At 38.5% G+C, this 26,495-nt stretch overlaps 1 protein-coding gene across 2 annotated transcripts in view; it reads right to left on the bottom strand.

Annotated features, from left to right (window-relative positions):
• The window catches only part of SRBD1 (S1 RNA binding domain 1), a 229,504-nt gene that overhangs the window by 29,463 nt on the left and 173,546 nt on the right, over window positions 1–26,495 (bottom strand). For both annotated transcript variants that reach the window (XM_065927372.1, XM_065927371.1), the window contains exons 17-18: window positions 5,363–5,469; window positions 3,505–3,681 (exon numbers count right to left, since the gene is read on the bottom strand). In XM_065927372.1, the coding sequence (XP_065783444.1) occupies window positions 3,505–3,681; window positions 5,363–5,469 (284 nt within the window). The remainder of the gene's footprint in view (window positions 1–3,504; window positions 3,682–5,362; window positions 5,470–26,495) is intronic.

Here is a 26,495-nt window from a genome sequence, read left to right as displayed (position 1 = left end):
TCTCCAGTAGCATATTGGGTACCTACCGACCTGGGGAGTTCATCTTTCACTGTCCTATCTTTTTGCCTTTTCATACTGTTCATGGGGTTCTCAAGGCAAGAATACTGAAGTGGTTTGGCCATTCCCTTCTCCAGTGGATCACATTTTGTCAGACCTCTCCACCATGACCCTGTCCGTCTTGATTGGCCCTACATGGCATGGCTTAGTTTCATTGAGTTAGACAAGGCTGTGGTCCATATGACCAGATTGGCTAGTTCTCTGTGACTGTGGTTTCACTCTGTCTGCCCTCTGATGACCTCTCTCAGCATGTACTGTCTTACTGGGGTTTCCAAAAAATAACAAGGAGAGATAAGAAAGCCTTCCTCAGTGATCAGTGAAAAGAAACAGAGGAAAATAATAGGGTAGGAAAGACCAGAGATCTCTTCAAGAAAATTAGAAACACTACAGGAACATTTCATGCAAAGATGGACTCAATAAAGGACAGAAATGGTATGGACCTAACAGAAGAGAAGATACTAAGAAGAGGTGGCAAGAATACACAGAGGAACTGTACAAAAAAGATCTTCACGACAGATAATCACGATGGTGTGATTACTCACCTAGAGCCAGACACCCTTGAAAGTGAAGTTAAGTGGGTCTTAGAAAGCATCACTATGAACAAAGCTAGTGGAGGTGACGGAATTCCAGTTCAGTTCAGTTCAGTTGCTCAGTCGTCTCGGACTCTTTGCGACCCCATGAACTGCAGCATGCCAGGCAGGCCTCCCTGTCCATCACCAAGTCCTGGAGTCTACCCAAACCCATGTCCATTGAGTCGGTGATGCCATCCAACCATCTCATCCTCTGTCGTCCCCTTCTCCTCCTGCCCTTAATCTTTCCCAGCATCAGGGTCTTTTCAAATGAGTCAGCTCTTTGCATCAGGTGGCCAAAGTATTGGAGTTTCAGCTTCAGCATCAGTCCTTCCAATGAACACCCAGGACTGATCTCCTTTAGGATGGGCTGGTTGGATCTCCTTATAGTCCAAGAGACTCTCAAGAGTCTTCTCCAACACCACAGTTCAAAAGCATCGATTCTTCGGTGCTCAGCTTTCTTTACAGTCCAACTCTCACATTCACTCACGACTACTGGAAAAACCATAACCTTGACTAGACGGACCTTTGTTGGCAAAGTAATGTCTCAGCTTTTTAATATGCTGTCTAGGTTGGTCATAACTTTCCTTCCAAGGAGTAAGCATCTTTTAATTTCATGGCTGCAATCACCATCTGCAGTAATCTTGGAGCCCCCCAAAATAAAGTCAGCCACTGTTTCCAGTTTCCCCATCTATTTGCCATGAAGTGATGGGACTGGACGCCATGATCTTAATTTTCTGAATGTTGAGCTTTAAGCCAGCTTTTTCACTCTCCTCTTTCACTTTCTTCAAGAGGCTCTTTGGTTCTTCTTCACTTTCTGCCATAAGGGTGGTGTCATCTGCATATCTGAGGTTATTGATATTTCTCCCAGCAATCTTGATTCCAGCTTGTGCTTCATCCAGCCCAGCATTTCTCATGATGCGCTCTGCATATAAGTTAAATAAGTAGGGTGACAATATACAGCCTTGACGTACTCCCTCTGTTTGGAACCAGTCTGTTGTTGGAATTCCAGTTGAGTTATTTCAAATCCTAAAAGATGATGCTGTGAAAGTGCTCCACTCAATATGCCAGCAAATTTGGAAAACTCAGCAGTGGCCACAGGACTGGAAAAGGTCAGTTTTCATTCCAATCCCAAAGAAAGGCAATGACAAAGAATGCTCAAACTACCGCACAATTGCACGCATCTCACACGCTAGCAAAGTAATGCTCAAAATTCTCCAAGCCAGGCTTTAGCAATACATGAACCGTGAACTTCCAGATGTTCAAGCTGGATTTAGAAAAGGCAGAGGAACCAGAGTCAAAATGCCAACATATGCTGGGTCATCAAAAAAGCAAGAGAGTTCCAGAAAAACATCTATTTCTGCTTTACTGACTGCCAAAGCCTTTGACTGTGTGGATCATAACAAACTGTGGAAAATTCTTCAAGAGATGGGAATACCAGACTGCCTGACCTGTCTCTTGAGAAATCTGCATGCAGGTCAGGAAGTAACAGTTAGAACTGGACATGGAACAACAGACTGGTTCCAAATAGGAAAAGAAGTACATCAAGGCTGTATATTGTCACCCTGCAGAATACATCATGAGAAATGCTGGGCTGGAAAAAGCACAAGCTGAAATCAAGATTGCTGGGAGAAATATCAATAACCTCAGATAAACTTTTCACTTTATTCTTTTTTATACTATTTGAATTTACTAACCAAGTGTTTTACTGGTTAATTAATTGATTTTCCCCATTATATGAAATGTCACCTTTATCATAAACTAAATTCCCTCTGTGTTTTAGTGTATTTTAGACTCTATTCTGTTCTACCTATTTCTACATCAAAACCAAACTGTTTTAATTACTATAGCTTTATAATATATTCTGCTTTTCAGAGGGGCTGGTTTTCCCTCAGTCTTTTCCAGAAAAAAAAAAAAAAATGATTTTAACTCTTGTGTCAGAAGAAAAAAATACACAATGAATGAATCAAGTAATTCCAAAGAGCAAATGCATAAAAGCTAGCCTTTTATGATTACAAAATGCTAAGACATTTACCCAATTTCTTTGCTTTTTGTGCTACCAGGATCAGAAAGCAGAAATTTAGCTCTCAATTTACACATCTGATATTTAATGCCTTGGCCAGTTTTCATTGAGAAAGAAGCGGGGAAACTCAATTATGCTGCCCTTTTTTTTTTGGCCCCATCTCCATGTGGAACTTCAGTGACCAGGAATCGAACTTGTGGCCCTTGTAGTATAAGCACATTGTCTTAACCACTGGACCACCAGGAAGTCCCTCAACTATGCTTAGGGGAACAGCTATCAATATGAAGTGGTCATCGCAAAGTCTTCTTTGCAGCCTCATCTTGCACCAGTCCTTCCACTTGTCATGCTCCGATCACATTGGCCTTAGCTTCTTTTCCTAAATACACCAAAGTTGGTCTTGCCTTAGGCTGCTGCACACATATTGTTTGTTCTGCTTGAATGACTTCCTCCTGATCCTTATGTGATTGGCTCCTTCATTTCATTCAAAACTTGGCTCAAATAACTTTTCACTGAATAACTCATATAAAGCAGTTTATTGCTCCCTAAGATAGTGTCATATTGCTTTGTTTTAATTTTTATAATACTTATCTGAAACTGTTTTACTAGTTTATTTATTGTCTGTTTCATTTATTAAAACTTAACTCCATGAGGCCAGGGAATTTGTTCATTTGTTCACTGCTGTATTCCCAGTGCCTAGTAAAGATTAAGACAGTCTACACATATTGAATGAAGGAATGATGAAATGAACAGCTAGATGAAGAAACGAACAACTAGGATTTATGCCAGTAAGAAGGATGGGTAACGGTACAAGAGGAGGTTTATATTAGAAACAACAGTGTACACTTTAATAATGACCTGCAAAATGTTCGAATATAATCCTGGTTGACTCTGATGAAACCAGCACATTGTTGGAAAGATTTTGGACCCAGCCCTTTCACTTTCTTCAGCTGTTCTCGGTTGATGAATGGCCCATTTTTCTCACGCCATTCAATAATATTTTTGGCTCGGTTGGCATTGAGTCCAGCGATATGCCTAAAAAAATAAACAAAATGAGTAACGTGACCAATGTAATTGTTCTAAAAGAACTGAAAGAAAAGGTGGCATGTAAAGAAACATAAAAGCAATTGCAATTATACCTTGTCATGTCTCTAAGTTCAGTTAATCAAAGGTGGGTTATGTAAAAAACACAAAGGGCAAACAGTTTTCCAAGAGGAGAGAAGGACAGCAGAAAGCAAAACAGTGACAAAACCAGTGGCTGTCATACAGACGCTGGTGAATTGGTTAACAGCGGTGTAAGAAAACCACTTTTCCTACAGTATTTCTATACTAGTTACATTACTTGTATTTCTAAATCAAGTGATAATTCTGCCTATTCCTAGTGAGCTTACAAAGTGAGGCAGGAGCAGAAGTTACCATAGCTGCAGTTGCACTGTACTATCTTATTTTTCTGTCAGTCTGTTCTCATCAGTAAAGATTTAAATGGTGGAAAGGTACTTATCCATGATAAAAAAGCTCCGTCATTAGGTAGTTGACTTGATGTTAATTAGAGAATCTGAATTCTATTATAGAATTCCATATATGGAATTATGGAATGGTTATTACTATGGTAGAAAGTTGCTGTTGTGTAGTTGCTAAGTTGTGTCTGACTCTTTGTGACCTCATGGACTAGAGCCTGCCAGGCTCCTCTGTCCATGAGATTTCTCAGGCAAGAATTCTAGAGTAGGTTGCTATTTCCTTCTCCAGGGGATCTTCCTGATACAGGGATTGAGCTCACCTCTCCTGCTAGGCAGGTGGGTTCTTTACCTTTGAGCCACCAGGGAGGCAACACCTTAAAATGCAAGGGATTCTTTTCTGCTATTCTAATTTCAAAGCAGAAGGATCTGGATTTTTTTCCAGAGGTCCAGAATTTCCAGACTTGTATAATGAATGCAAGATCAGGAACAAAAGAATAGCTCTTCTGTAACTCCAGGGTGGAAAAAAAAGCATATAAGACGTGATAATAGTATTAATATGATGAAGATTTTGATATGTAACCTGAGGAATCAAGGTAAAAATATAGTAACCATATACCCTGTTCCCTCAGAATTTATCTTCTGGTGATGGCCAGCTTTGACAGATGTAAGCAAGAGACTGAACTAGCGAAAAATATTTACCTATTATGTGACGGGAAATGGCTCTTTTCCATGTTAACCTTATTTAAACTCTATTAGTGACTCAATGGAGAAGGCAATGGCACCCCACTCCAGTACTCTTGCCTGGAAAATCCCATGGATGGAGAGGCCTGGTGGGCTGCAGTCCGTGGGGTCGCTAAGAGTTGTACATGACTGAGGGACTTCACTTTCACTTTCCACTTTCATGCACTGGAGAAGGAAATGGCAACCCACTCCAGTGTTCTTGCCTGGAGAATCCCAGGGACGTGGGAGCCTGGTTTCCTGCCATCTATGGGGTCGCAGAGACTTAGCAGCAGCAGCAGGGACTCAACAGTTACCACATGCTCTTTAGATTTTGAGTATTAAAAATAATATCTATGAATTGTTATGATTATTTTCTTAAATGATGTCTTCCTCCCTGATTACTTAAAGCAATGTATGAACTGATCAAATTTCTATACTTGGCAACTTCACACATGTGTCCCCTTGTTCTAACTCATTTTGGACAGTCAGTAAAGAAACTCAAGATTCTGTAATCTTCAGCCACAGACTTCCTATCTCACCTTAACAAAACTTCTGAACAGATGTTAATATCCACTCCCACAAAACTGACACATTCTTCTACAACACTGTCCAGTGTTGCCTTGAGCAGAGTCTGAGATACATCGTGCTGAAAAGACAAAGATCAAACATCAATCAAAAGCAAAAAAGAAAAAGTAAAGAACATGGAATTCTCGGACTACTCCATTACTTTGCCTGTATTACAGGTAGCAGGCTAAGACACAGCAAAGTCAATTTGTTCATTTTTCTTAAACACTGTTTGCTGATGTAACTGACCTAAACTTTAGGAATCTGTGTTTCATACTCTCTACTTATACACTTGAGTACAACAGCACCAGTATTTTTCCCTTAGCTTGCCATAAAAATTACCTCTTGAGTTTGTTAAAACACAGGTTGCTGGGCCCCACACCAACAGTCTTTGATTCAGTAGGTCTGGGGTGGGGCCTGAGAATTTGCATTCCAACAAGCTCCGTAGTAATGCTGCTGCTGGTTCTGGGAGCACACTGACCCATGCTGGTTACTATCATTTGCACACTGCCTTGAAGACTTATCTTCACTTGCATGTGTGTTATGACCCTTTGTTCTTAAGAGAGGAGTGAACAGGAAGGAGAACATGAATATTAAGGAAGTTTGACAGTAAACCAAACTCTCATATTTCATGAAATTGTAGAGATTATTGCTTATAAGTCCTTTTTTAAAAAAAAAAAAAAAAAAGATGTCCTTTTCATCATAGGGGACTGGAATGCAAAACGAGGAAGTCAAGAGATACCTAGAGTAATAGGCAAGTTTGGCCTTGGAGTACAAAATGAAGCAGGGCAAAGGCTAACAGAGTTTGGCCAAAAGAACGCACTGGTCACAGCAAACAGCCTCTTTCAACAAGAGAAGACTCTACACATGGACATCACCAGATGGTCAATACTGAAATCAGATTGATTGTGTTCTTTGCAGCTGAAGATGGAGAAGCTCTATACAGTCAGCAAAAACAAGATCAGGAGCTGACTGTGGCTCAGATCATGAACTCCTTATTGTAAAATTGAGACTTAAATTGAAGAAAGTAGGGAAAACCACTAGACCATTCAGGTATACCTAAATCAAATCCCTTATGATTATACAGTGAAAGTGACAAATAGATTCAAGGGATTAGACCTGACAGACAGAGTGCCCGAAGAACTATGGATGGAGGTTTGTAACATTATACAGGAGACAGGGATCAAGACCATCCCCAAGAAAAAGAAATGCAAACAGGCAAAATGGTTGTCTGACCAGGCCTTACAAACAGCTGAGAAAAGAGAAGAGAAAGGTAAAGGAGAAAAGGAAGGATAAACCCATCTGAATGCAGAGTTGCAAAGAACAGCAAGGAGAGATAAGAAAGCCTTCCTCAGTGATCAATGCGAAGAAATAGAGGAAAACAACAGAATGGGAAAGACTAGAGAGCTCTTCAAGAAAATTAGAGATACCAAGGGAACATTTCATGCAAAGATAGGTACAATAAAGGACAGAAATGGTATGGACCTAACAGAAGCAGAAAATATTAAGAAGAGGTGGTGACAATACATAGAAAAACCATACAAAAAAGATCTTTATGACCCAGATAACCACAACAGTGTGATCACTCCCCCAGAGCCAGACATCCTGGAGTGTGAAGTCAAGTGGGCCTTAGGAAGCATCACTACAAACAAAGCTAGTGGAGGTGATGGAATTCCAGTTGAGCTATTTCAAATCCTAACAGATGATGCTGTTAAAGTGCTGCACTCAACATACCAGCAAATTTGGAAAACTCAGCAGCGGCCACAGGACTGGAAAAGGTCAGTTTTCATTCCAATCCCAAAGAAAGGCAATGCCAAAAAATGTTCCAACTACCGCACAACTGCACTCATTTCACATGCTAGCAAAGTGATGCTCAAAATTCTCCAAGCCAGGCTTCAACAGTATGTGAATCAAGAACTTCCAGATGTTCAAGCTGAATTTAGAAAAGGTAAAGGAACCAGATATCAAATTGCCAACATCCGCTGGATCAACGAAAAAGCAAGAGAGGTCCAGGAAAACATCTACTTCTGCTTTATTGACTATGCCAAATCCTTTGACTATGTGGATCACAACAAACTGGCAAATTCTTCACGAGATGGGAATACTCAGACCACCTCACCTGCCTCCTAAGAAATATGTATACTCAAACTGAGTTAGTACAAGTTATCTTTAAACTGAAAATTTTAAACTTTGGAAGAAAAACAAACACACAACAACAATGAAGCAAGCCCAACCACCAGATTTGGTAGTGGTAATAGCAACAAAATTGAGAGAAAACGTTGACTCCAATCAGCAATCTTTGACTTTATTTGAATCACATTTTACATATAAAAAAAAACCTTAATTTTTAAAATGATTTTACAAATATGGAAAACAATAAAAATGACAGACTTATTGTGGTAATAATGTTCTTAAACATCCTCAAAATTAAAAGCCAAATAAAAACATCCTTATCAGAATAGCTAAAATGAAAAAGATGAAAAATACCAAGCATTGATAGGATGTGAAGCAACCAGAATGCTGAAAATATCATCATGATAAATGCAAGTTAGGTCAGATATGCAACAAGGCAGTTGTACGGGGGATTTATTTTGTATGGTTTAAATACAATTTCTCACATAAAGCTGAAATGAGATATTTGCATACAATGTAAAAATTTATTAGTGTTCAATGTAAATTAAACTAGATAAACTAGAAGGAATAAAAAACAAAAACTCTTAGAAACAAAGAAATTGCCAAAACTGACTGACGAAGAAATTTTAAAAAATGAATGGATCTATCAGAAATCTCCCCAAAAAGAAAAATACAGGACTGGACATCTTCATTAATGAATTTTACCAAATATTTAAAGAATTAACAGTAATCCTTTTTAAGCTCTTTCAGAAAAAAATATGAGGAGGGAACATGTCTTAACTCATTCTGTAAGGTTAGCATTACTCTGATGTCAAAGATACCACCAGATAAGAAAGCTATAAACCGATATTCCTTATGAATATAGGTGCAAAAGTCCTCAACAAGACATTAGGAAACTGAATCATACAATACATTAAAAGGATCTAACATCATGAGGTACAATCATGCACTCAGTGGATGTAAACTCAAGAAATACATTTTTTTTTTTTCCGTTGAAAAACAATTTCTGTTGCCTTTTTAAAACGTAATTGTGAAATAACTTCAAATTTAGAAAACAAACAAACAAAAAACCCTGCAAGAGTAGTATAAAGGATCTCCTCATAGCCTTCTTTCAAACAAATGCTCCAGTGTGCATTTCCAAATAATAAGGACACTGTGTTATATATCGCGGTATTAATATGGTAAATAAAATCAGGTAAGTTATCAGCAATGTAACATTATCTAATGGGCTTCCCTGGTGGCTCAGCAGTAAAGAATCCAACTATAACACAAGAGACTCGGGTTCCATCCCTGGGTCGGGAAGATCCCCTGGAGAAGAAAATGGCAACCCAGTACAGTATTCTTGCCTGGAAAATCCCATGGACAGAGGAGCCTGGCAGGCCACAGTCTACGGGGTCACAAAGAGTCGGACATGACTTTAGTACTAAACAACAATACTATCTAATGCACAGGCCCAACTCAAATTTCATCAAATGTCCCAATTCTACTTAATAGCACTTTCTTCCCAATCCAGAATTGAATTCAGGGTCACACACTGCATTTTAGTTGTCTTATAATTTTATACTCTGTGCTAGGCAGCTTCCAAGATGGTTCCAGGGGTCACCAACTCCTGGTATTCATGCACTTGTGTATTCTATCTCTTTGAGTACAGAATTCACTGATGATTCTTGCCTGTATCAATGGACATGTTCATCCAGTCGTGTCCGACTCTTTGCGACCCCGTGGACTGCAGCCCACCAGGCTCCTCTGCCCATGGGATTTCCCAGGCAAGAGTTCTGCAGTGGGGTGCTGTTTCCCTCTCCAGGGATCTTCCCAACCCAGGGAGTGAACTCACGTCTCCTGCATTGCAGGCAGACTCTACCATCTGAGCCACTAGGGAAGCCCAAGATTATTTTCCACTTCCAATTACCTCTTTCTGTGAAAAAGTATTTATCTTGACTCAATCGAAATTTAAAAGAATAGACTCAAGAGTATACCATATAGGTTCACTGTCTTCATGTTTTCTGGACTGGAACAAATCAATGAACAACTTATACTACCCATGAAATCTTCCTGAATGTTTTTATTTGAGGGTTAAAAACCCTTGTATTTAAATATAAATAAAAAACAGTGCTTAATTTTATCTTAAGTAGTAAGGATAAGTATTATATTGAGGAGCTATTATTTTGAATTATGTTTTACTGTATAGAGTGACATATACATATATGCAAACACATGTATGTGTGATGAGTATCTTGATCATGGTATAAAATATATTTTCTACTGTGTATCATGATCAAAAGGCATGAAATATAATGGGTTAAGCCAATATCACCAAGTCTCATTCCACTTATCCAGTCACAGGAAATAAAATGTGAGGGTATATCTTCTGAGGCTTCCAGAAAGAGACATCACTCTCAAATACAGACCCATGTCTTTTCTTCTTTTCATTCAAGTATGCCTCCTGCGGTTGGAGTGACCATTATCTTACGTCACCAGGACCAGCTTGAGGATCAAGCTGACTCCGAGTATGGCAGCTAACACACATGCAAAGACTCTGGATCTGCCTGAAATCCTGTACCAACCAGTTCTGGATTCCTGCCCACTCTGCCCCCGTCCCAACACACACAATGACCTTCTAGCAATGACATTTCCTTATTGTTTAATAAAAGAATAACAAATTTCCTTATTGTCCGAGCCACTTGGAGTTGGGATCTCTGATGTTTTTCTAGTTGAAGCAGTCATTTTATTTAGGGGCTTGAAGTGTAGTGCCAAGACTAAACCAACAAAAGCAAGTAACAATAACCATACTACCAAAGTCCCTGAGATTTTACTGTCAGGCACTGTTCGAAGGCTTTTATAATATTATCTAACTTAATCCTCACAACAATTGTAAGAAGTTTGTGCATGATTTCACGCATCTTTATAAGATGCGTGAAATAAGAATTTATTCTAAGGAAATAGCAAGACTATTATTCAAAGGTATGTACGTATGTGTGTGTACAACTTAAAAGTTCACCCAGAAGGTAAATGATGAAATAACCACAACACGAATTATTATGAAGTCATTACAAAGCATAAGGCAGAACAGCTATTTTTTTAAAAAGCCCTTTAAAAAAAAATTTTAAAAGCTAATGCTCTTAAAAAAAGGGGGGGGAGGGGTATGTCCAAGACAACAACATACTAGGTTGAAATACTTTTTAAATCCCTCTAGCAGTTAGACTCATGTAATAAAACTTTTTGCTGTCATCTATAAATCCTGGATTTTGCCTATATTCTTCCCCAACTATTTGCTTACAAAAGTACTAAAGAGTTAATAATATTTTCTAAAAGTAAAAATCATATATGATTAGGGGAGGGAATACTGAACAGGGTTCCACATTGTCCTTATAAAAGTGTCTTTGACATTAAAGCAATAAGGCAAAGGCATTGATATCTGTCATTCTAAAAACATTTTCTAGGCAACTATTATGTACCAGACACTGTGTTAGCTGTGCTTGGTGTTCAAAGTACAGTAAAAACCATAAGAATTTCATGTGTTCAAGAAGCTCAGTTTACATCTGCTGAAAGCTGGGCTGTGACACATCACTCTCCTGGTAGTCTATGAGAAGCAAGAGGATCCCAGGACTGATTGTGCTAATCGCCAAGGACTTGATGCCAGGAAAGATGCATTGTTTTATTTATTTTTTTTAAGTTATTTTATTCTGAATTCTGGGGCAAGTTATTTGAATTTTATAAACAGACTGTTTCAAATTCAAGGAAATATTGTTTGGGCCATTAGATTTTTACCTAAAATTTACAGGATTTTTAAAAAGGAACATAAGCAGTCATTTATACTCATCAGCTTCTTTTGGGGTCAGAATCCACATTGTTATTATTGCTCTACCACAAACTTCTAAGGAATTGCTGATCTAAACTGCTCTTTTTAAAAAAAAAAAATTTGGTCCTAAGCACTAAAATTATCTCACAATTATTTCAAAAAATCCTCCCAGATGGCACACTGTTTGTGGACTACAGCAACAAAATCTCACTTTGCATATTCCATATAAACTTTAGGGTTATTCCCAAGCAGTTTTCTGACGCAACATTCTTGAGTATTTTCTTTAGCAATTATCATTCACTCATGTCCCTTCCTGTTTCTCATTATTGCCAAAATGCAAAATCCACTTAGAAACTAAAAATGTAAAAAACTTTACAGGAAAAGTCTAGCCAATTTCTAATAAGGCAAGTTCATTTCCTCATCTTACATCTACTTTTTTTTGATTGACATGTGACAGTTTAAAAGTCATCCAGAAATGTGTGGGTTGAATGACCCATAAAAGACAGAACTGACAGAAGAATGGAAAACATTTGAAAAAACAGAAAACGTGTATTTAACAGTAGTTCCTCCTCCAATTCTTCAAATCTAGTATACAAGAGGTCTTTATATTCTTCCTTTAAAGACTAAGACAATGTTCAGCACCATAGAAATACTGTATGTAACACTGTTTTACTAAAAGTAAAAATCATATACCTTTAGGGGAGGGAATACTGAACAAAGTTCCATTTTTTCTCATAATATCTTTTTAAAAACCTATGTGTTCTCTACTGGATCATACATATTTACATGTAACAAACAAATACTCTTGAGAAGTCTTGAAAAAGACTTTAAAAATATTTCTTCATAAGCAGATTCTTTTGAAAATAGATACTGACACTAGCAGAACATCTTTGTTTTTTTAAATGAATAAACCACAGGTACAACGAACAACTCACTGTGCCTATGGGGCTCTGGGATTAAGACGGCAAAAGGCATTTCAGCACTGGAGGTACTTCTCTAAAAGATCTGGAAACAGATGAAAGTACACCCAGTGGTTGTAATGGGAAAAAATAGCCTAAATAGACATTCTCTTTGTAAATCTTCATGCTCTGATAAAGCCTATGAAGAGTATGCTGGAGACTTCTTTACTGCTAACTCATTATTTGGGCACCCAATTTGCATTAACTTATACCACTCAATTTAAATCAATTTATTCGAGTTAACTTGACAGAAGGATTGCTAGGACAATGACTGTCTTCTCTGTTCTGCAGAAGACAAATGGAAACTAATTTTTAAACAAATCAACCTTCCACTCTAACTCTAGGGCTAGAGCTTGGATCTTCTGGGTCTCAAAGGAGTCCCCACACTTGTTCAGTGAGGTCTCCCCACTTCTGGACAACCAGAATTTCTATTTCCAAGACACTGCATAATCTCTGAAATCTCCATTCAGCACAAAACTCCAGTACTTTTTATGTGTTGGCCTTAAGGAGTCTTGGCCTAAATATGTGCACCTTCGTATCTGGTCGAAGACATTTTTGAGAAAAATAAACAAGACTTCTACTTTTAGCTGTAACATAGTAATTGGTACCAGAGTACTTTTCCCACCATGAACAACTATAAAACCGGCTAAAAACTTGGCTACATATACCCAGGGCACCAGGACAAGACTCTACAAACCAGGCAAAAAAAGCAGCTGTCTGAGAGTTTGAGGCTTTACAGAGATTCCTGTGACTGTAGAGCAAGAAGACATAGGAAGTCCTGCCTGTCACAGTAGGGAGACCTCACTGATCACCCAGGTATTTTGCTGATACCTCTGAAAGGTCAGGCCTGAGAAATGGGGCTATTTTAGTCCTAGAGTAAAGGTTAGTCTACATCCATTTTAACAAACTTTATAATAATCCTTTTCAGACTCATTCATTCTATCAAACATTTAAGGAAGAAATCATACCAGTTCAATACAATCTCTCCCAGAAGATAAAAATAGTTTTATTCACAATTGCCAAAACTTAGAAGCAACCCAGATGTTCTTCAGCAGGTGGATGAAGAAATAATCATGGTACAATCAGACAATGAAGTATTACTCAATACTGAAAATAAATGTGCTATTAAGCCATAGAAAGACAGGGAGGAACCTTAAATACATATTATTACATGAAAAGAAGTAAATTTAAAAGGGCTGCATACTGCAACTCTATCACGTTCTGGAAAAAGCAAAACTACAGAGACAATAAAAAGGTCAGCGGTTGCCTGGGGTCAGAGAGGAGGGAGGAAGCAATCAGCATAGTTTGGAGTATCTTTAGGGTAGTAAAACTACTCTGTAGGATACTACAATGGTGGATACATGTCATTATGCGTGCATGCTCAGTTGCCTAGTTGTGAATGACTCTTTGCGACCCCACAGACTGTAGCCCGTCAGGCTCCTCTGTCCATGGGATTTTCTAGGCAAGAATACTGGAGTAGGTTGTCACTTCCTCCTTCAGGTGATCTCTCTGACCCAGGGATTGAACCCACATCTCCTGTGTCGCCTGCACTGGCAAGCGCATTCTTAACCACTGTGCCACCTGAGAAGCTCACATGTCATTATACGTTTCTCAAAATCCATAGAATGTACAACATATTTGGAATAATAAGCCTTAATATAAACTAGGGGCTTCCCTGATAGCTCAGTTGGTAAAGAATCTGCCTGTAATGCAGGAGACCCCAGTTTGATTTCTGGGTCGGGAAGATCCGCTGGAGAAGGTGATAGGCTACCCACTCTAATATTCTTAGGTTTCCCTTGTGGCTCAGTTGATAAAGAATCCGCCTATAATGCGGGAGACCTGGGTTCAATCCCTGGGTTGGGAAGGTCCCCTGGAGTAGGGAAAGGCTACCGACTCCAGTATTCTGGCCTGGAGAATTCCATGGACTGTATAATCCATGGAGTCACAAAGAGTCAGACACCACTGAGCGACTTTCACTTTCACTTTAATATAAACTATGAACTCTGAGTAAAATAATGTGTCAGTATATTCACTGAATGTAACATGTACCCCTCTGTGTGGGATGTTGACAGTGGAGCCGGTGGAGGGGGCAATTGTGCATACATGGGAGCAAGGGGTAATGGAAACTGTCTTTCCACTCAATTCTGTTAAAAAGACATAATAACCTTTATAAGATTCAATCTGATCTGATAATAAATTTACAGATTGCTAGAATAAAATACTAGACTAGAGATCTCTTCAAGAAAATTAGATACACCAAGGGAACATTTCACGCAAAGATGAGCACAACTAAGGACAGAAATGGTATGAACCTAACAGAAACAGAAGATATTAAGAAGAGGTGCAAGAATACACAGAACTATACAAAAAATATCTTCATGACCCAGATAATCACTGTGGTATGATCATTCACCTAGAGCCAGACATCCTGGAATGCAAAGTCAAGTGGGTCTTAGGAAGTATCACTACAAACAAAGCTAGTGGAGGAGATGGAATTCCAGTTGAGCTATTTCAAATCCTAAAAATGATGCTGTGAAAGTGATGCACAAAATATGCCAACAAATTTGGAAAACTCAGCAGCGGCCACAGGACTGGAAAAGGTCAGTTTTCATTCCAATCCCAAAGACAGGCAATGACAAAGAATGCTCAGACTACCAGTACGTGACATGAACTTCCAAATGTTCAAGCTGGATTTAGAAATGGCAGAGGAACCAGAGATCAAACTGCCAACATTCATTGGACTGTCAAAAAAGCAAGAGAGTTCCAGAAAAACATCTATTTCTGCTTTACTGACTTTGCCAAAGCCTTTGACTGTGTGGATCACAACAAACTGTGGAAAATTCTTCAAGAGATGGGAATACCAGACCACCTTACCTGCCTCTTGAGAAATCTGTATGCAGGTCAGGAAGCAACAGTTAGAACTGGACATGGACCAACAGACTGGTTCCAAATAGGAAAAGGAGTACGCCAAGGCTGTATATTGTCACCCTGCTTATTTAACTTATATGCAGAGTACATCATGAGAAACGCTGGACTGGATGAAGCACAAGTTGGAATCAAGATTGCTGGGAAAAATATCAGTAACCTCAGATATGCAGATGACACCACCCTTATGGAAGAAAGTGAAGAGGAACTAAAAAGCCTCTTGATGAAAGTGAAAGAGGAGAGTAAAAAAGTTGGCTTAAAGCTCAACATTCAGAAAACTAAGATCATGGCATCCAGTCCTATCACTTCATGGCAAATAGATGGGGAAACAGTGGAAACAGTGAGAGACTTTATTTTTTGGGCTGCAAAAATCACTGCAGACAGTGACGGCAGCCATGAAATTAAAGGACGCTTGCTCTTTGGAAGAAAAATTATGACCAACCTAGACAGCATATTAAAAAGCAGAGACATTACTTTGCCAACAAAGGTCCATCAGTTAAAGCTATGGTTTTTCCAAGTCATGTATGGATGTGAGAGCTGGACTACAAAGAAAGCTGAGCACTGTGCTTTTGAACTGTGGTGTTGGAGAAGACTCTTGAGAGTCCCTTGGACTGCAAGGAGATCCAACCAATACATCCTAAAAGAAATCAGTCCTGAATATTCACTGGAAGGACTGATGCTGAAGCTGAAACTCCTTGACTTTGGTCACCTGATGCGAAGAACTGACTCATTTGAAAAAAGCCTGATGCTGGGAAAGATTGAAGGTGGGAAGAGAAGGAGATGACAGAGGATGAGATGGTTGGATGGCATCACCAACTCAGTGGACATGAATTTGAGTAAACTCCAGGAGTTGGTGATGGACAGGGAGGTCTGGCATGCTGCAGTCCATGGGGTCGCAAAGAGTCGGACACGACTGAGTGACTGAACAGAATTGAGAATAAAATTCAATACTCTTTAAAAGAAGACAATAAAATCTGCAGTTCCAAAAACATAATATCCACAATGTCCACCATACAATAAAAAGTAACTGGACACAGAAAGAAGACAGACAAACATGACCCATATCAGAGTGAAAGTGTAGAACAGTCAGTCAATAGAAACCAACTCAGGATAACCCAGATGAAAATAGCAGACAAGAACTTTAAAGCAGCTAAAACTTAAAGGAAAAACATGATCATAAATGGATTGATGGGAAACAGCAACAGAGAAATGGGAGCTGTAATAAATAACTAAACAGAAATCCCAGATCTGACAATACAGTACCCGAAATGAAAAATGTACTGGAAAGGTTTAACAGCACCTTAGCGATGAGTAGAAGAAAGGGTCAGTGGACGTGAAAGTGTATTAGTTGATCAGTCGTGTCTGACTCTTTGAGACTCCATGGACTTTAGCTCATGGCTCCCCTGTCCATGGAATTCTCCAGGCAAGAATACTGGAGTGGGGTGCCAGTCCCTTCTCCAGGGGACCTTCTCATCCCAGGGATCGAACCTGGGTCTCCTGCATCGTAGGCAGATTCTTCACCAAGTGAGCCACCAGGCAATCAACCAGTAGAAATTATCCTTTCTGAAGAACACAGATAAAACAGAGAGGGAGGAAAAAGAAGAGCCTTAGTGACCTGTGAGACAATATCAGAATATCTAAAAATGTGTAAACAGAAAAAGAGCAAATATGGATGATAAATATTTAAAAAAGTAGTGGCTAAAAATGCCTCAATATTTTCAAAATCATAATGTATACATCCAAGAAGCTCAGTGAACTCACTACCAACAGACCTAGACTACAAAAAATGTTAAAAGAAATTCTTCAGGCTAGAAAACACACATACATATGAGTATATGTGTATTCTAATTTACTTAAAAGACATATGACCATTTAAAGCAAAAATTATAGTACTGTACTTTGGGATTTATGAAAACGATCACACAAATAACAGTAGAAAGCTGGTATAATATTAACTCTAAATAGACTGTGAAAAGGTAAGAATATAAATTGCAATCCTTAGAGTAACCATTAAGTAAAAAATGCAAGAAAGTCCAGGTGAAAAGTCCATAAAAGAATTAAAATGGAAAATTAAAAATTATTTGATTTTCTGCCAAAATAAGGCAGACAAGAAAAAACAGGATAGATAAACAGATGGGGCAAATAAAAGAAATAGCAAATTGTAGACCTTAATTCAACTCTATTAATACTTACATTAAATGCTAATAAGGTAAATGCTTCAGTTAAAAGGCAAAGATTGTCAATCAAGATATAGCTATATGTTGTCCCAAAGAGACAGAGTAAATATAAACAAATAGGTTGGAATTAAAAGAACAGGAAAAAAATATCATGCAAACACTAAGACTACAAAGACTAAACGTAGCTATATTAACAGCAGACAAAAAAAGATTTCAATGAAAGGAGAATTAACAGAGAAGAATGTATTACCTAACTACAAAGCTTCAAAACATTTGCAGCAATTCAACTACTAAACATTTATCTAAGGGAAACTTTTACAATATGCCTCCCCCCAAACCTTGTATAAGAATGTCTATAGCATTTTTATTCACTAACAGTCAAAAACCAGAAACAGCCTAGGTGGCCATCAACAGGAGAAAGAATTTTTAAAATGCACAATTTCATATAATGGAATACCATTCTGCAACAAAAAAAGAACAAATTGCTGATACATACAAAAACACTGATGAACTGAAAGAACTTGGATGCAATGAAATATGAATTGTATAATGTCATTTATGTAAAATTTCAGAACAGATAGAACTAATGTGTGGTGGAAAAAAACAAGAACAGTGTTCTGTGTGTGGAAAGGGACAGGAGTGAACTTTCTGGAATGACAGAAACATTCTACATCTTCATAGATGTGAGTTATGCATTTGTCAAAACTCACTGCAGTGTATCACTCTGCCTTCTTCTATATGTATATGATACCTTAAAAAAAACTATAAATAAACAAAAACCCCATCTAAGTTTCTGAAACTGTTAGGCCAGATAATCATTTTAGGAGGGATCACTGATGCCCTTCATTACATATCTCTCTCAGGATTTACAACTCTAGGGAAGCTACCCAGGATTTTTGGATTTTGGAATCTGATAATAGATATTCTCCCCAGATGGCTCACCTTTTAAACCCAAAAGGTAAGTCTTTTCTATATACAATAATTTTCAAAGCCAGAAACATTCTCAGCATCACTTCGGTAGATCACATGAAATGTGATGAAAAAAAGAAAAATGAAAAAAAGCATGCAGTTAAATGGCACGTGTGCTAGGTTTGCTTCTTGTTTGGTTCTCCTTCCATAATTATCAACATAAAATACTGATCCTGCCTTAAGAAGCTTCCCATGATGATTAAAATTTAAACAAAATGTACACTTCTTTATGAATCATGAAGCTAAAAAATGAGTCTTTTCATAATCATAATTGTCCAGTGTTTAAATTTTAATCTAGCCAGGCTTTCATTCTGTCTTTAAGTAGGTGCTCCTATGTCCCCTAGTGGATACAGGTTGACACGGTGTAAGAAAGCCAAGCAATACTGGCTAAGTAAAGGTCCATAAATCCTAAATGTCTGCCTTGCCCACAGACTTTTCCAAACCAGTGCCTCACACCATCTAATTTGCTGTAAACAAAGGAAAACATTAACACATCTAACTGAGGCCACACCTATCTGTCCCATGTGTGGTCACGTCTAGGGCCTGGGCTAGCACATAATCCTGGCTTATGACATATGCATGAACAAATGCATACCAATTAACTAGACATTTTGACCTAACATAATACAAAGGACTCAACATTTCCACTATAAATCTCTATTTTTAGAAATTTATAGCTTAGTCATAAATGTGAACTTTAGAAAAATTTAGGGTGCAAAGATTAGCCACAAGAGGGAAATTTCCCTTCTAATAAATTAAAACACGGTGTGTAGAAAGTTTGATCTGAAACTATTGTGTATGTGGTGCATATATGAGAGAGGGCGAGAAATCCTTTTGCACAGAACTTTTGACAGCCTGGTGTTTAAACGAGGGGTGAGGTACAGGGGTTAGGGTTAAAAGCAGGTACTACTGCAAAGTAATAAAAAAAGGTTTTTTCCTCCCCAAATGGTAGAAACTAGGTTCCTTACGGATATTTCCAGTAGTAAGTTCTAAAGATATATTTTCTTTCCCCAAATACACATACACATACTCATATGTGGCCACACATGCAGCTAGACAGAAATTGGCTTCCAGTCCATTGATATTACAGACAGTAAATTTTCCCCAATTACACCTGAGGCTGACACGGCGAGCACAGGATCCACATTAATGGGGTTTCCACAGGGGCTGAGTATTAATATGTAAGGTAAGGTTCCCTTTTGTGTGCAAGTCTGCTGCCACTACATGACTATGACAGCAGCAGGCTCCGGAGGTCCACGGAAGGTGAGATGATTACTCCATACCTCGCCTCCTGGACTGGTGGGAGTGAAGACAGGGATCCAAAACACTGCCCCCACAAACACTCTTACCCCCATTTCCAATTTTATTTTTATCCACAGTATTTATTATCATCTGCTTCACATAGGTTTGCTGTGTAAGTTAATAAAATATTTACATTTTGTTCACTGCTGCATCTTAGTACATAGTAGGCGCTCAACTGTATCACTGTTTTAATGTGTATTTCCTTGAAAACTGGTTTAATTGAGGATCTTGCTGTGTGTTTTCCAGCCATTTAGACTTTTCTCTGCACTCCCCCTTACTAACACTATGCTTCTTAGCACATGGTAGATACTCAATAAATTAGAACTTGATAGGATAAAGGAAGGAACCCCAGGAAAAAATTTGTAGCAGTTTTGTTTTGGGATTCTTCTTATTGAAGTTGGAAATTTGGTTTAAGAGAAAGAGTTGCCTTAAAATAAAAGGAGGTATTAGTGACATGGAATTGGTTGAGGGCATTATAGTAGTACAATTTAAATTCATATGATAGAATTTAAGGAGTCACTTAACAGTAAGCTCAGAAGGTGATATTTAAAAATGAAATCTAAGGTACCATAATATAACATGTTAAGAATGACCATGGCCACAGGCTCTCTCACTTCAAGCCACCAAATACTCTGGCAAATAGTTTCTGGTAGGTTTCTAAGTTAATACAGAGTCCTGTTAACTCAGACCTTACTCAGAGACTAATCTCTGATGCTTCTATTTAGAAAAGCTTAAGTATTTTCCTGGAAATTGAGTTAAACTTAAGCTTTTGTCATTTTGAACATAAGCTAAGTACAAGCATCCTTAAAAGAAGCCAAAGAACCTAGGAGATTTGGACCTAGAATGCGAAAAAACCCTCAGGAAGAAAGTCCTGACTTACCAGCTCCCAAGTCAAGACTTGTGAGACTCATTCATGGGACTCCATTTACCACAGACAATCTCATGATCAACATGATTAGAAAATAATTAGGCACCTCTAGCAGAAAGGCCAAAAAGCAAACCTAGAGATGTACCTTGATACAACTAAACATTATTTTTAGACATAATCTTTTCTTTAAGGCTCAGTATAGTATAATGACTCATTTTCCCCAAACATCTCTACGACTCATGGCAGAATTGGGCAAAATAAAAAATATATGACACAGAGAGCAACTACACCATTCATGGACAAGGATTAGGTTACAGAGTTCAAGAAAATACAAATTAGAGAATCTGTAAGAGGGATACAGATGTTCCTAACTCCTCTTTACCAAGTAAAGAATTCTAGGGCATAAGAATTAAACACTGGTCCTTACAGGATCAACTATGCAAGCAAGACTCAAGTGCAAATAATTCATCTTATTCATTCCTCAAATCACCAAGGGGAATATTCTGTTAGAGTAAATCTCAGTTTAGAACTGACAGTTTATTTTAAATAAATTTGGGTTTTAGAGTGAATTAGCAACTCATTTCCATTTTGGTATGAAAGGATTTAATTTTTTTCTGATATTGAGAGGAAATGGGAGGAAAAGGTGGTCTAGCTGCCTTCTTTATGTGCCTCCCTCTTATAATATTCTAAATAAACTTCTTTCCTTCTCTTTGAGGCAGGAGTGTCTTTCATTCATAAGAGTAGGTTTGTAATAAATATCTGCTATTCTGAATGCAAAACTTCAGAATCAACCAAAGTCCTTCATTCCAACGGGAAGCAGTAGTAAGCTCCACTCCCTTTAATAGTCACTCTGACCTAGGTTACACTTAAAACCAACTTGGCTCAGCCATATAGCTCAGTTGCGTTCAACTCTTTGTGACCCCATGGACTTTAGCCTACCAGGTTCCTCTATCCATGGGATTTCCTAGGCAAGAATACTGGATCAGGTTGCCATTTTCTTCAGGGGATCTTCCTGACTCAGGGATTAAACCCGTGTCCCTTGCGTCTCTGGCATTGGCAGGCAGATTCTCTACCACTGAACCACCTGGGAAGCCCCAAGAAACCAGCACTTTAATCATTAACTGCTGTAGCAGACAGACCCTGAGGTGCCCCCCATGATAGTCACCTCTTGGTGTTCACTCCTTGTGTAATTCCCTCACCCTGAGTGTGAGCAAGACCTGCCACTTGCTTCTAAGCTGTGGAATACAGCAAAGGTGACAGGCACTCACTTCAGTGATTAGATGAGGAAAGGCAATTTTCCTAATATCTTGATGAAGTAAGCAGTCATGCTGAAGAAGCCCATGTGGCAAGGAACCGTGAATCTGACAGACCTCCAGAATCTGACAGTGGGCTACAGCCAGCAGCTGGTAAAAAGCTGAGGTTCTCAGTCACTCAGTCAGGAAATGAACTCTGCCAACAACCTGAATGACCTTGGAAGTGTCCGGAAGGAACTCAAAGCAAGCAAATAAGAAATAAACTTTCTAATGCCTGTAAGAATTCACTCACTTATTCATTCATTCATTCAATAAATGTCACAAATATTTACTGAGTGTCTATTTTGTACCTGGCCTTATTCTAATTAATGAGAGTACAGCAGCAAACATAGAATATATCATTAAATAAATGAGTAAGAATGACAACCTGTGATAAATGTTAAAAAGGAAATAAACAAGGAAACATGACAGATCAAGGAATTAAAGGTGGCTACTGGGGTGACTGGGAATTGATTCTTTGAAAAAAATATATTAAAACTGACACTTGAGGAATGAGGAGGAGCCAGCTGTGGAAATAGCTGGAGAGATTATTCTAGACTAGGAAAAAAAAAAAAAGTGCAAAAGTTCTGAGGTGGGAACAAGCCACAGTGTTCATGAAACTGAAAGGAGGGCAGTATGGCCAGAGCTCAATGGGGGTGAAAAAGTGGTCAGAAAGAAGGCTGGAGAAGTAGACAAGGATTGCACAGGTCCCATGGCAAGGAGTTAGAATTTTATTGTTTTATTTTATTCTTTGGCTGGTGCTGAAGGTGAAGCTCCAATACTTCGGCCACCTGATGCGAAGAGCTGACTTATATTTTTAAAAAAGCATGATATAGGAAATGGGCTAAAGAAAGACAGAAATGGAAATAGGGAGTCTTGATAACAGACTTTGTTAGCAAATCAAGAGGGAGATGATGGTTGTCTAGAGTCAGGTGGTTGGAGTGAAAAGAGGTAGATGAAGTTAATAAAAAAAGGAATATCAAGGATTTTCATAAAAGTGATTTTTAAAAATGAGACTAGGATTTTGTTTTAAACTTTGGGGAGGCAGGGAGGTGAGTAGAGGGAGGCCAAGAGTTCTTTTCTAGACATGTTAAGTTTGAGAGGTCTGTTAGATTTCCAAATTGAGAGTTCAGGTTGGAGTTTGGGGGACAGATCTGTGGTGGAGCATTCTAAGTACGAACCTCCTAGCATGCAAATGGGAGGAACATAATAAACACTGAAAACCTTGGGAGGGAGGCAGAGCGTAGGGAGAAAAGCTGGCAACATCAAGGAGCAGAAGTGGAAATGGGCATACTGCAATTAGCTGAATAAACAAAAACCTAATGTGATTTTTTTGCAGTCCCCATGTGCAAATAATTCTGAAATGCACCTTTTAAAAAAAGAAGTAACTACCTACTTGTCTTGTAAGGAATGCTGTCTCCAGAATCCTTTTAATGTACACCTAATAATTTTCATTGGATGAGGTGCATAATCTTTAATGACAGTTTTGCCATAAGTCAATGTCTGTGACAGGGTTGAATTTTCATAATTTGGTGCAGTTGATATTACCACAAAGGGGCAAAATACAAAGTATTACAGAGAAGCTGTTAAAGTTCTTCAAAAGCCTTGTACAGGAAAATTCATTTTATATAATAACACCAGAAAATATTTATATTGGGTGCTAATAGGTATCGGGAATTTTACAATGCTAACTTAATTCATCTTCACAATCCCGTGGCTGTTATGTTATATTGTTATTATTTCCATTTTACAAAAGAGGAAACAGACATAGAGAGGTTAAATACGTCGTGCAGTGTCACACAACCAGGGAACAGTTGAATGCAAAGTGTCTATCTCTGGAGCTGGAGCTCTAAACACTACACCCCTCTGTTTCACATAAGTAAAGTAGTATCAGTTGATCTAGCAATGCAAATTCCAGCTTTCCTGAAAAGAAAACCCATTGCCTTCAACTATTTTATTTTTTAAGAAGTTTCCTAACAATCTGGAACACAATTTTTTTGTTTGTTTACAAGATAATACTTTCTCTTTACTTACAAGACTTACTATGACTAAAAATAATCTGACAAAACAAACATGTTTTAAAAATTCTGTATCACACTGTTCTGATTACAAATCTTATGTAAATGGTAAGGGTGTCTATGCAATAATAGGGGGAAAAAAAGGAGATTTCTGAAGAAAGTACATGGTAGCTTGCTTTGACAGGACACTTGTCTTTTCTATCATGAAACTATAATTTACTTTCTCCTGTTCCCATTCCCTCTAATTTTTCTATCCCTCTGTCACTAAGAGGGATCCATTGCAGCATTTTACTTGACAGGTTGAAAATAATTATGATCTGCCACCTAACCAGCTCAGTTATGAACGACAGGTGCACTTCTTTCTCAAAGAAAACCTCGAGCCATTTCCATTCCTACTTGGTTCCTTCACAGTGGCAACACAGTGAGTATAGAGATTGGCACAGCATGCACGTGTTAGAGTCAGAAGAAAAGGATTATGTCCCTTCCACCGGCAGTTCTCTTTCCTTCTCCTGTGTAACAATATTAATCCTGAGCAAGTTCCAACTTCGGTCATAAACAACTGCATTTTCAAAAAGGAGAAAAGCAACATTTGAAGATTACTCACCTCCCTTCTGTTGGCAAAGAGTGCAGGTGAAAAGAAAGACGTCCAAACATCTATTGGAATCTCACAATTTTAGAAATGAAAAGATTTACAAGAGGTCATATATAGTATAACCAATCAATTCACAGATGAGAAAATCTAAACCCAGATAAGCTTTATCTGTTAATGTACCTTCTACCATGAAAAAGAACTACAACTCGAGTTTCCTCAGTTTGGTTTTTCTATAGCCACATTTCAAAAGACAACATATTCAAGCAAACACCTGAGGACACAAAAGAAGGCAAAATTGAAAGCTACTAACTGAAACACAGTCTGATGAAATACAATGGTTCCCAAAATTCAGTTCATGACAGAGTTTTCAGTGGTCAATAACAAAATGAGAAAAAGAACGATGTGCAAGTTTTTCAACCAGATCAATTTACTCAATCTAAAAACTGACCTTTACTACAGTGTTATGACATTCCTACTGTTTTGGTACTAAAACAGTCCTTATAGTATCAAACAGCCCTTTCCTTCTTATTTGTGACAAGGGAAAAATGTGGAAACATGTCAGTTCTCCACAGCTCTACCACACTAGTCATCTACTGATGTTTATCAAATTATGCCAACACTGAGCAGCTTAAAGTGATGAACTTTTATTATCTCACACAGTTTCTGAGGGTCTGGAGTGCAGGAGCAGCTTAGCTGGGCACCTCCCTCATTGAGAGTCTCTGATGAGGCTGCAGTCAAGACGTCTGCTGGGACTGAAGTCATCTGAAGGCCTGAGTAGGTTGAAGGATACGTTTCTAAGATGCTCACTCATCACTCTTGGCAGAAGGCCTGAGTTCCTTATACACTGTTGGCCAGAGGCCTCAATTCCTCTCCACGTGAGTACCTACCAGGGCTGCTCATGACATGGAAGTCTGCTTCCCCCACAGCAAAGTCATCTAAGAAAACAAAAGCATCTAAGACAGATCCACAGTGTCTTTCACAACAGTCTCAGGAGCGATATACCATTATTTCTGCCATATTCTACTGTCACAAAGGCCAGTACAACGAGGGAGGAGAATACACCACAGTGTTAGTACCAAGAGGCAGGGATTATTGAGCACCATCCTGGAGACTGGCTGCCAGAACCATAAATGTTTTAAAAAATTATTTTTTACCAGTCTCTGAAACCAAAAACATGGAAACTGGAGTAGAAAGGACATAAAAGTTAAATGATCTTTGTTCTAGTTGTAAGTAAAACACTAGCTAGTGATGGGTAAGTCACCTCACTTTTTAGGCTGCGGTTTCCTTAGACAATAAGAAGGTTGGGTTTGACAGTCCTTAGCTACCTTTTGGTGCTTAACATACTACGGTTGTGCAGTAGGAATGATGATAATGGTGACGATGATGACTACAACAAACCTGACACGTCACCCAAGGTGAGTAAGCTAATAAATGGGGAAGCCAAATTTTGAACTCAGGTAGCTGGACTGTGCTATCCTATCCTAACCTTAGGAAACAAATGAGGATGAAAAGTAGTAAGAAAGACCAAGCAAGTAACATAACATTTTGCTGCCTTACTTTCATCAACTGTAAAAAGAAAAGGATAAATGTCATCCTATATTAACTAATTAAACACTAATTAGTCAAAGCTATGGTTTTTCCAGTAGTCATGTATGGATGTGAGAGTTGGACCATAAAGAAGGTTGAGTGAAGAACTGATACTTTTGAACTGTGGTGCTGGAGAAGACGCTTGAGAGACCCTTGGACTGAAAGGAGATCAAACCAGTTAATCCCAAAGGAAATCAACCATGAATATTCATTGGAAGGACTGATGCTGAAGCTGAAGTTCCAATACTTTGGCCACCTGATGCAAAGAACTGACTCATCTGAAAAGACTGTGATGCTGGGAAAGATTGGAGGCAGGAGGAAAAGGGGATGACAGAGGATGAGATGGTTGGATGGCACCACTAACTCAATGGACATGAATTTGAGCAAACTCAGGGAGATAGTGAAGGGAAGCCAGGTGTGCTGCAGTTCATGGGGTTGCAGAGAGTCGGACATGACTTGGTGACTGAACAACAAAACACTAATCAAC

This window comes from Muntiacus reevesi, chromosome 3 (genome assembly GCF_963930625.1).
Source record: "Muntiacus reevesi chromosome 3, mMunRee1.1, whole genome shotgun sequence".
In the NCBI taxonomy this organism is placed as follows: domain Eukaryota; kingdom Metazoa; phylum Chordata; class Mammalia; order Artiodactyla; family Cervidae; genus Muntiacus; species Muntiacus reevesi.
This window is presented reverse-complemented; position numbering and strand designations above follow the sequence as displayed.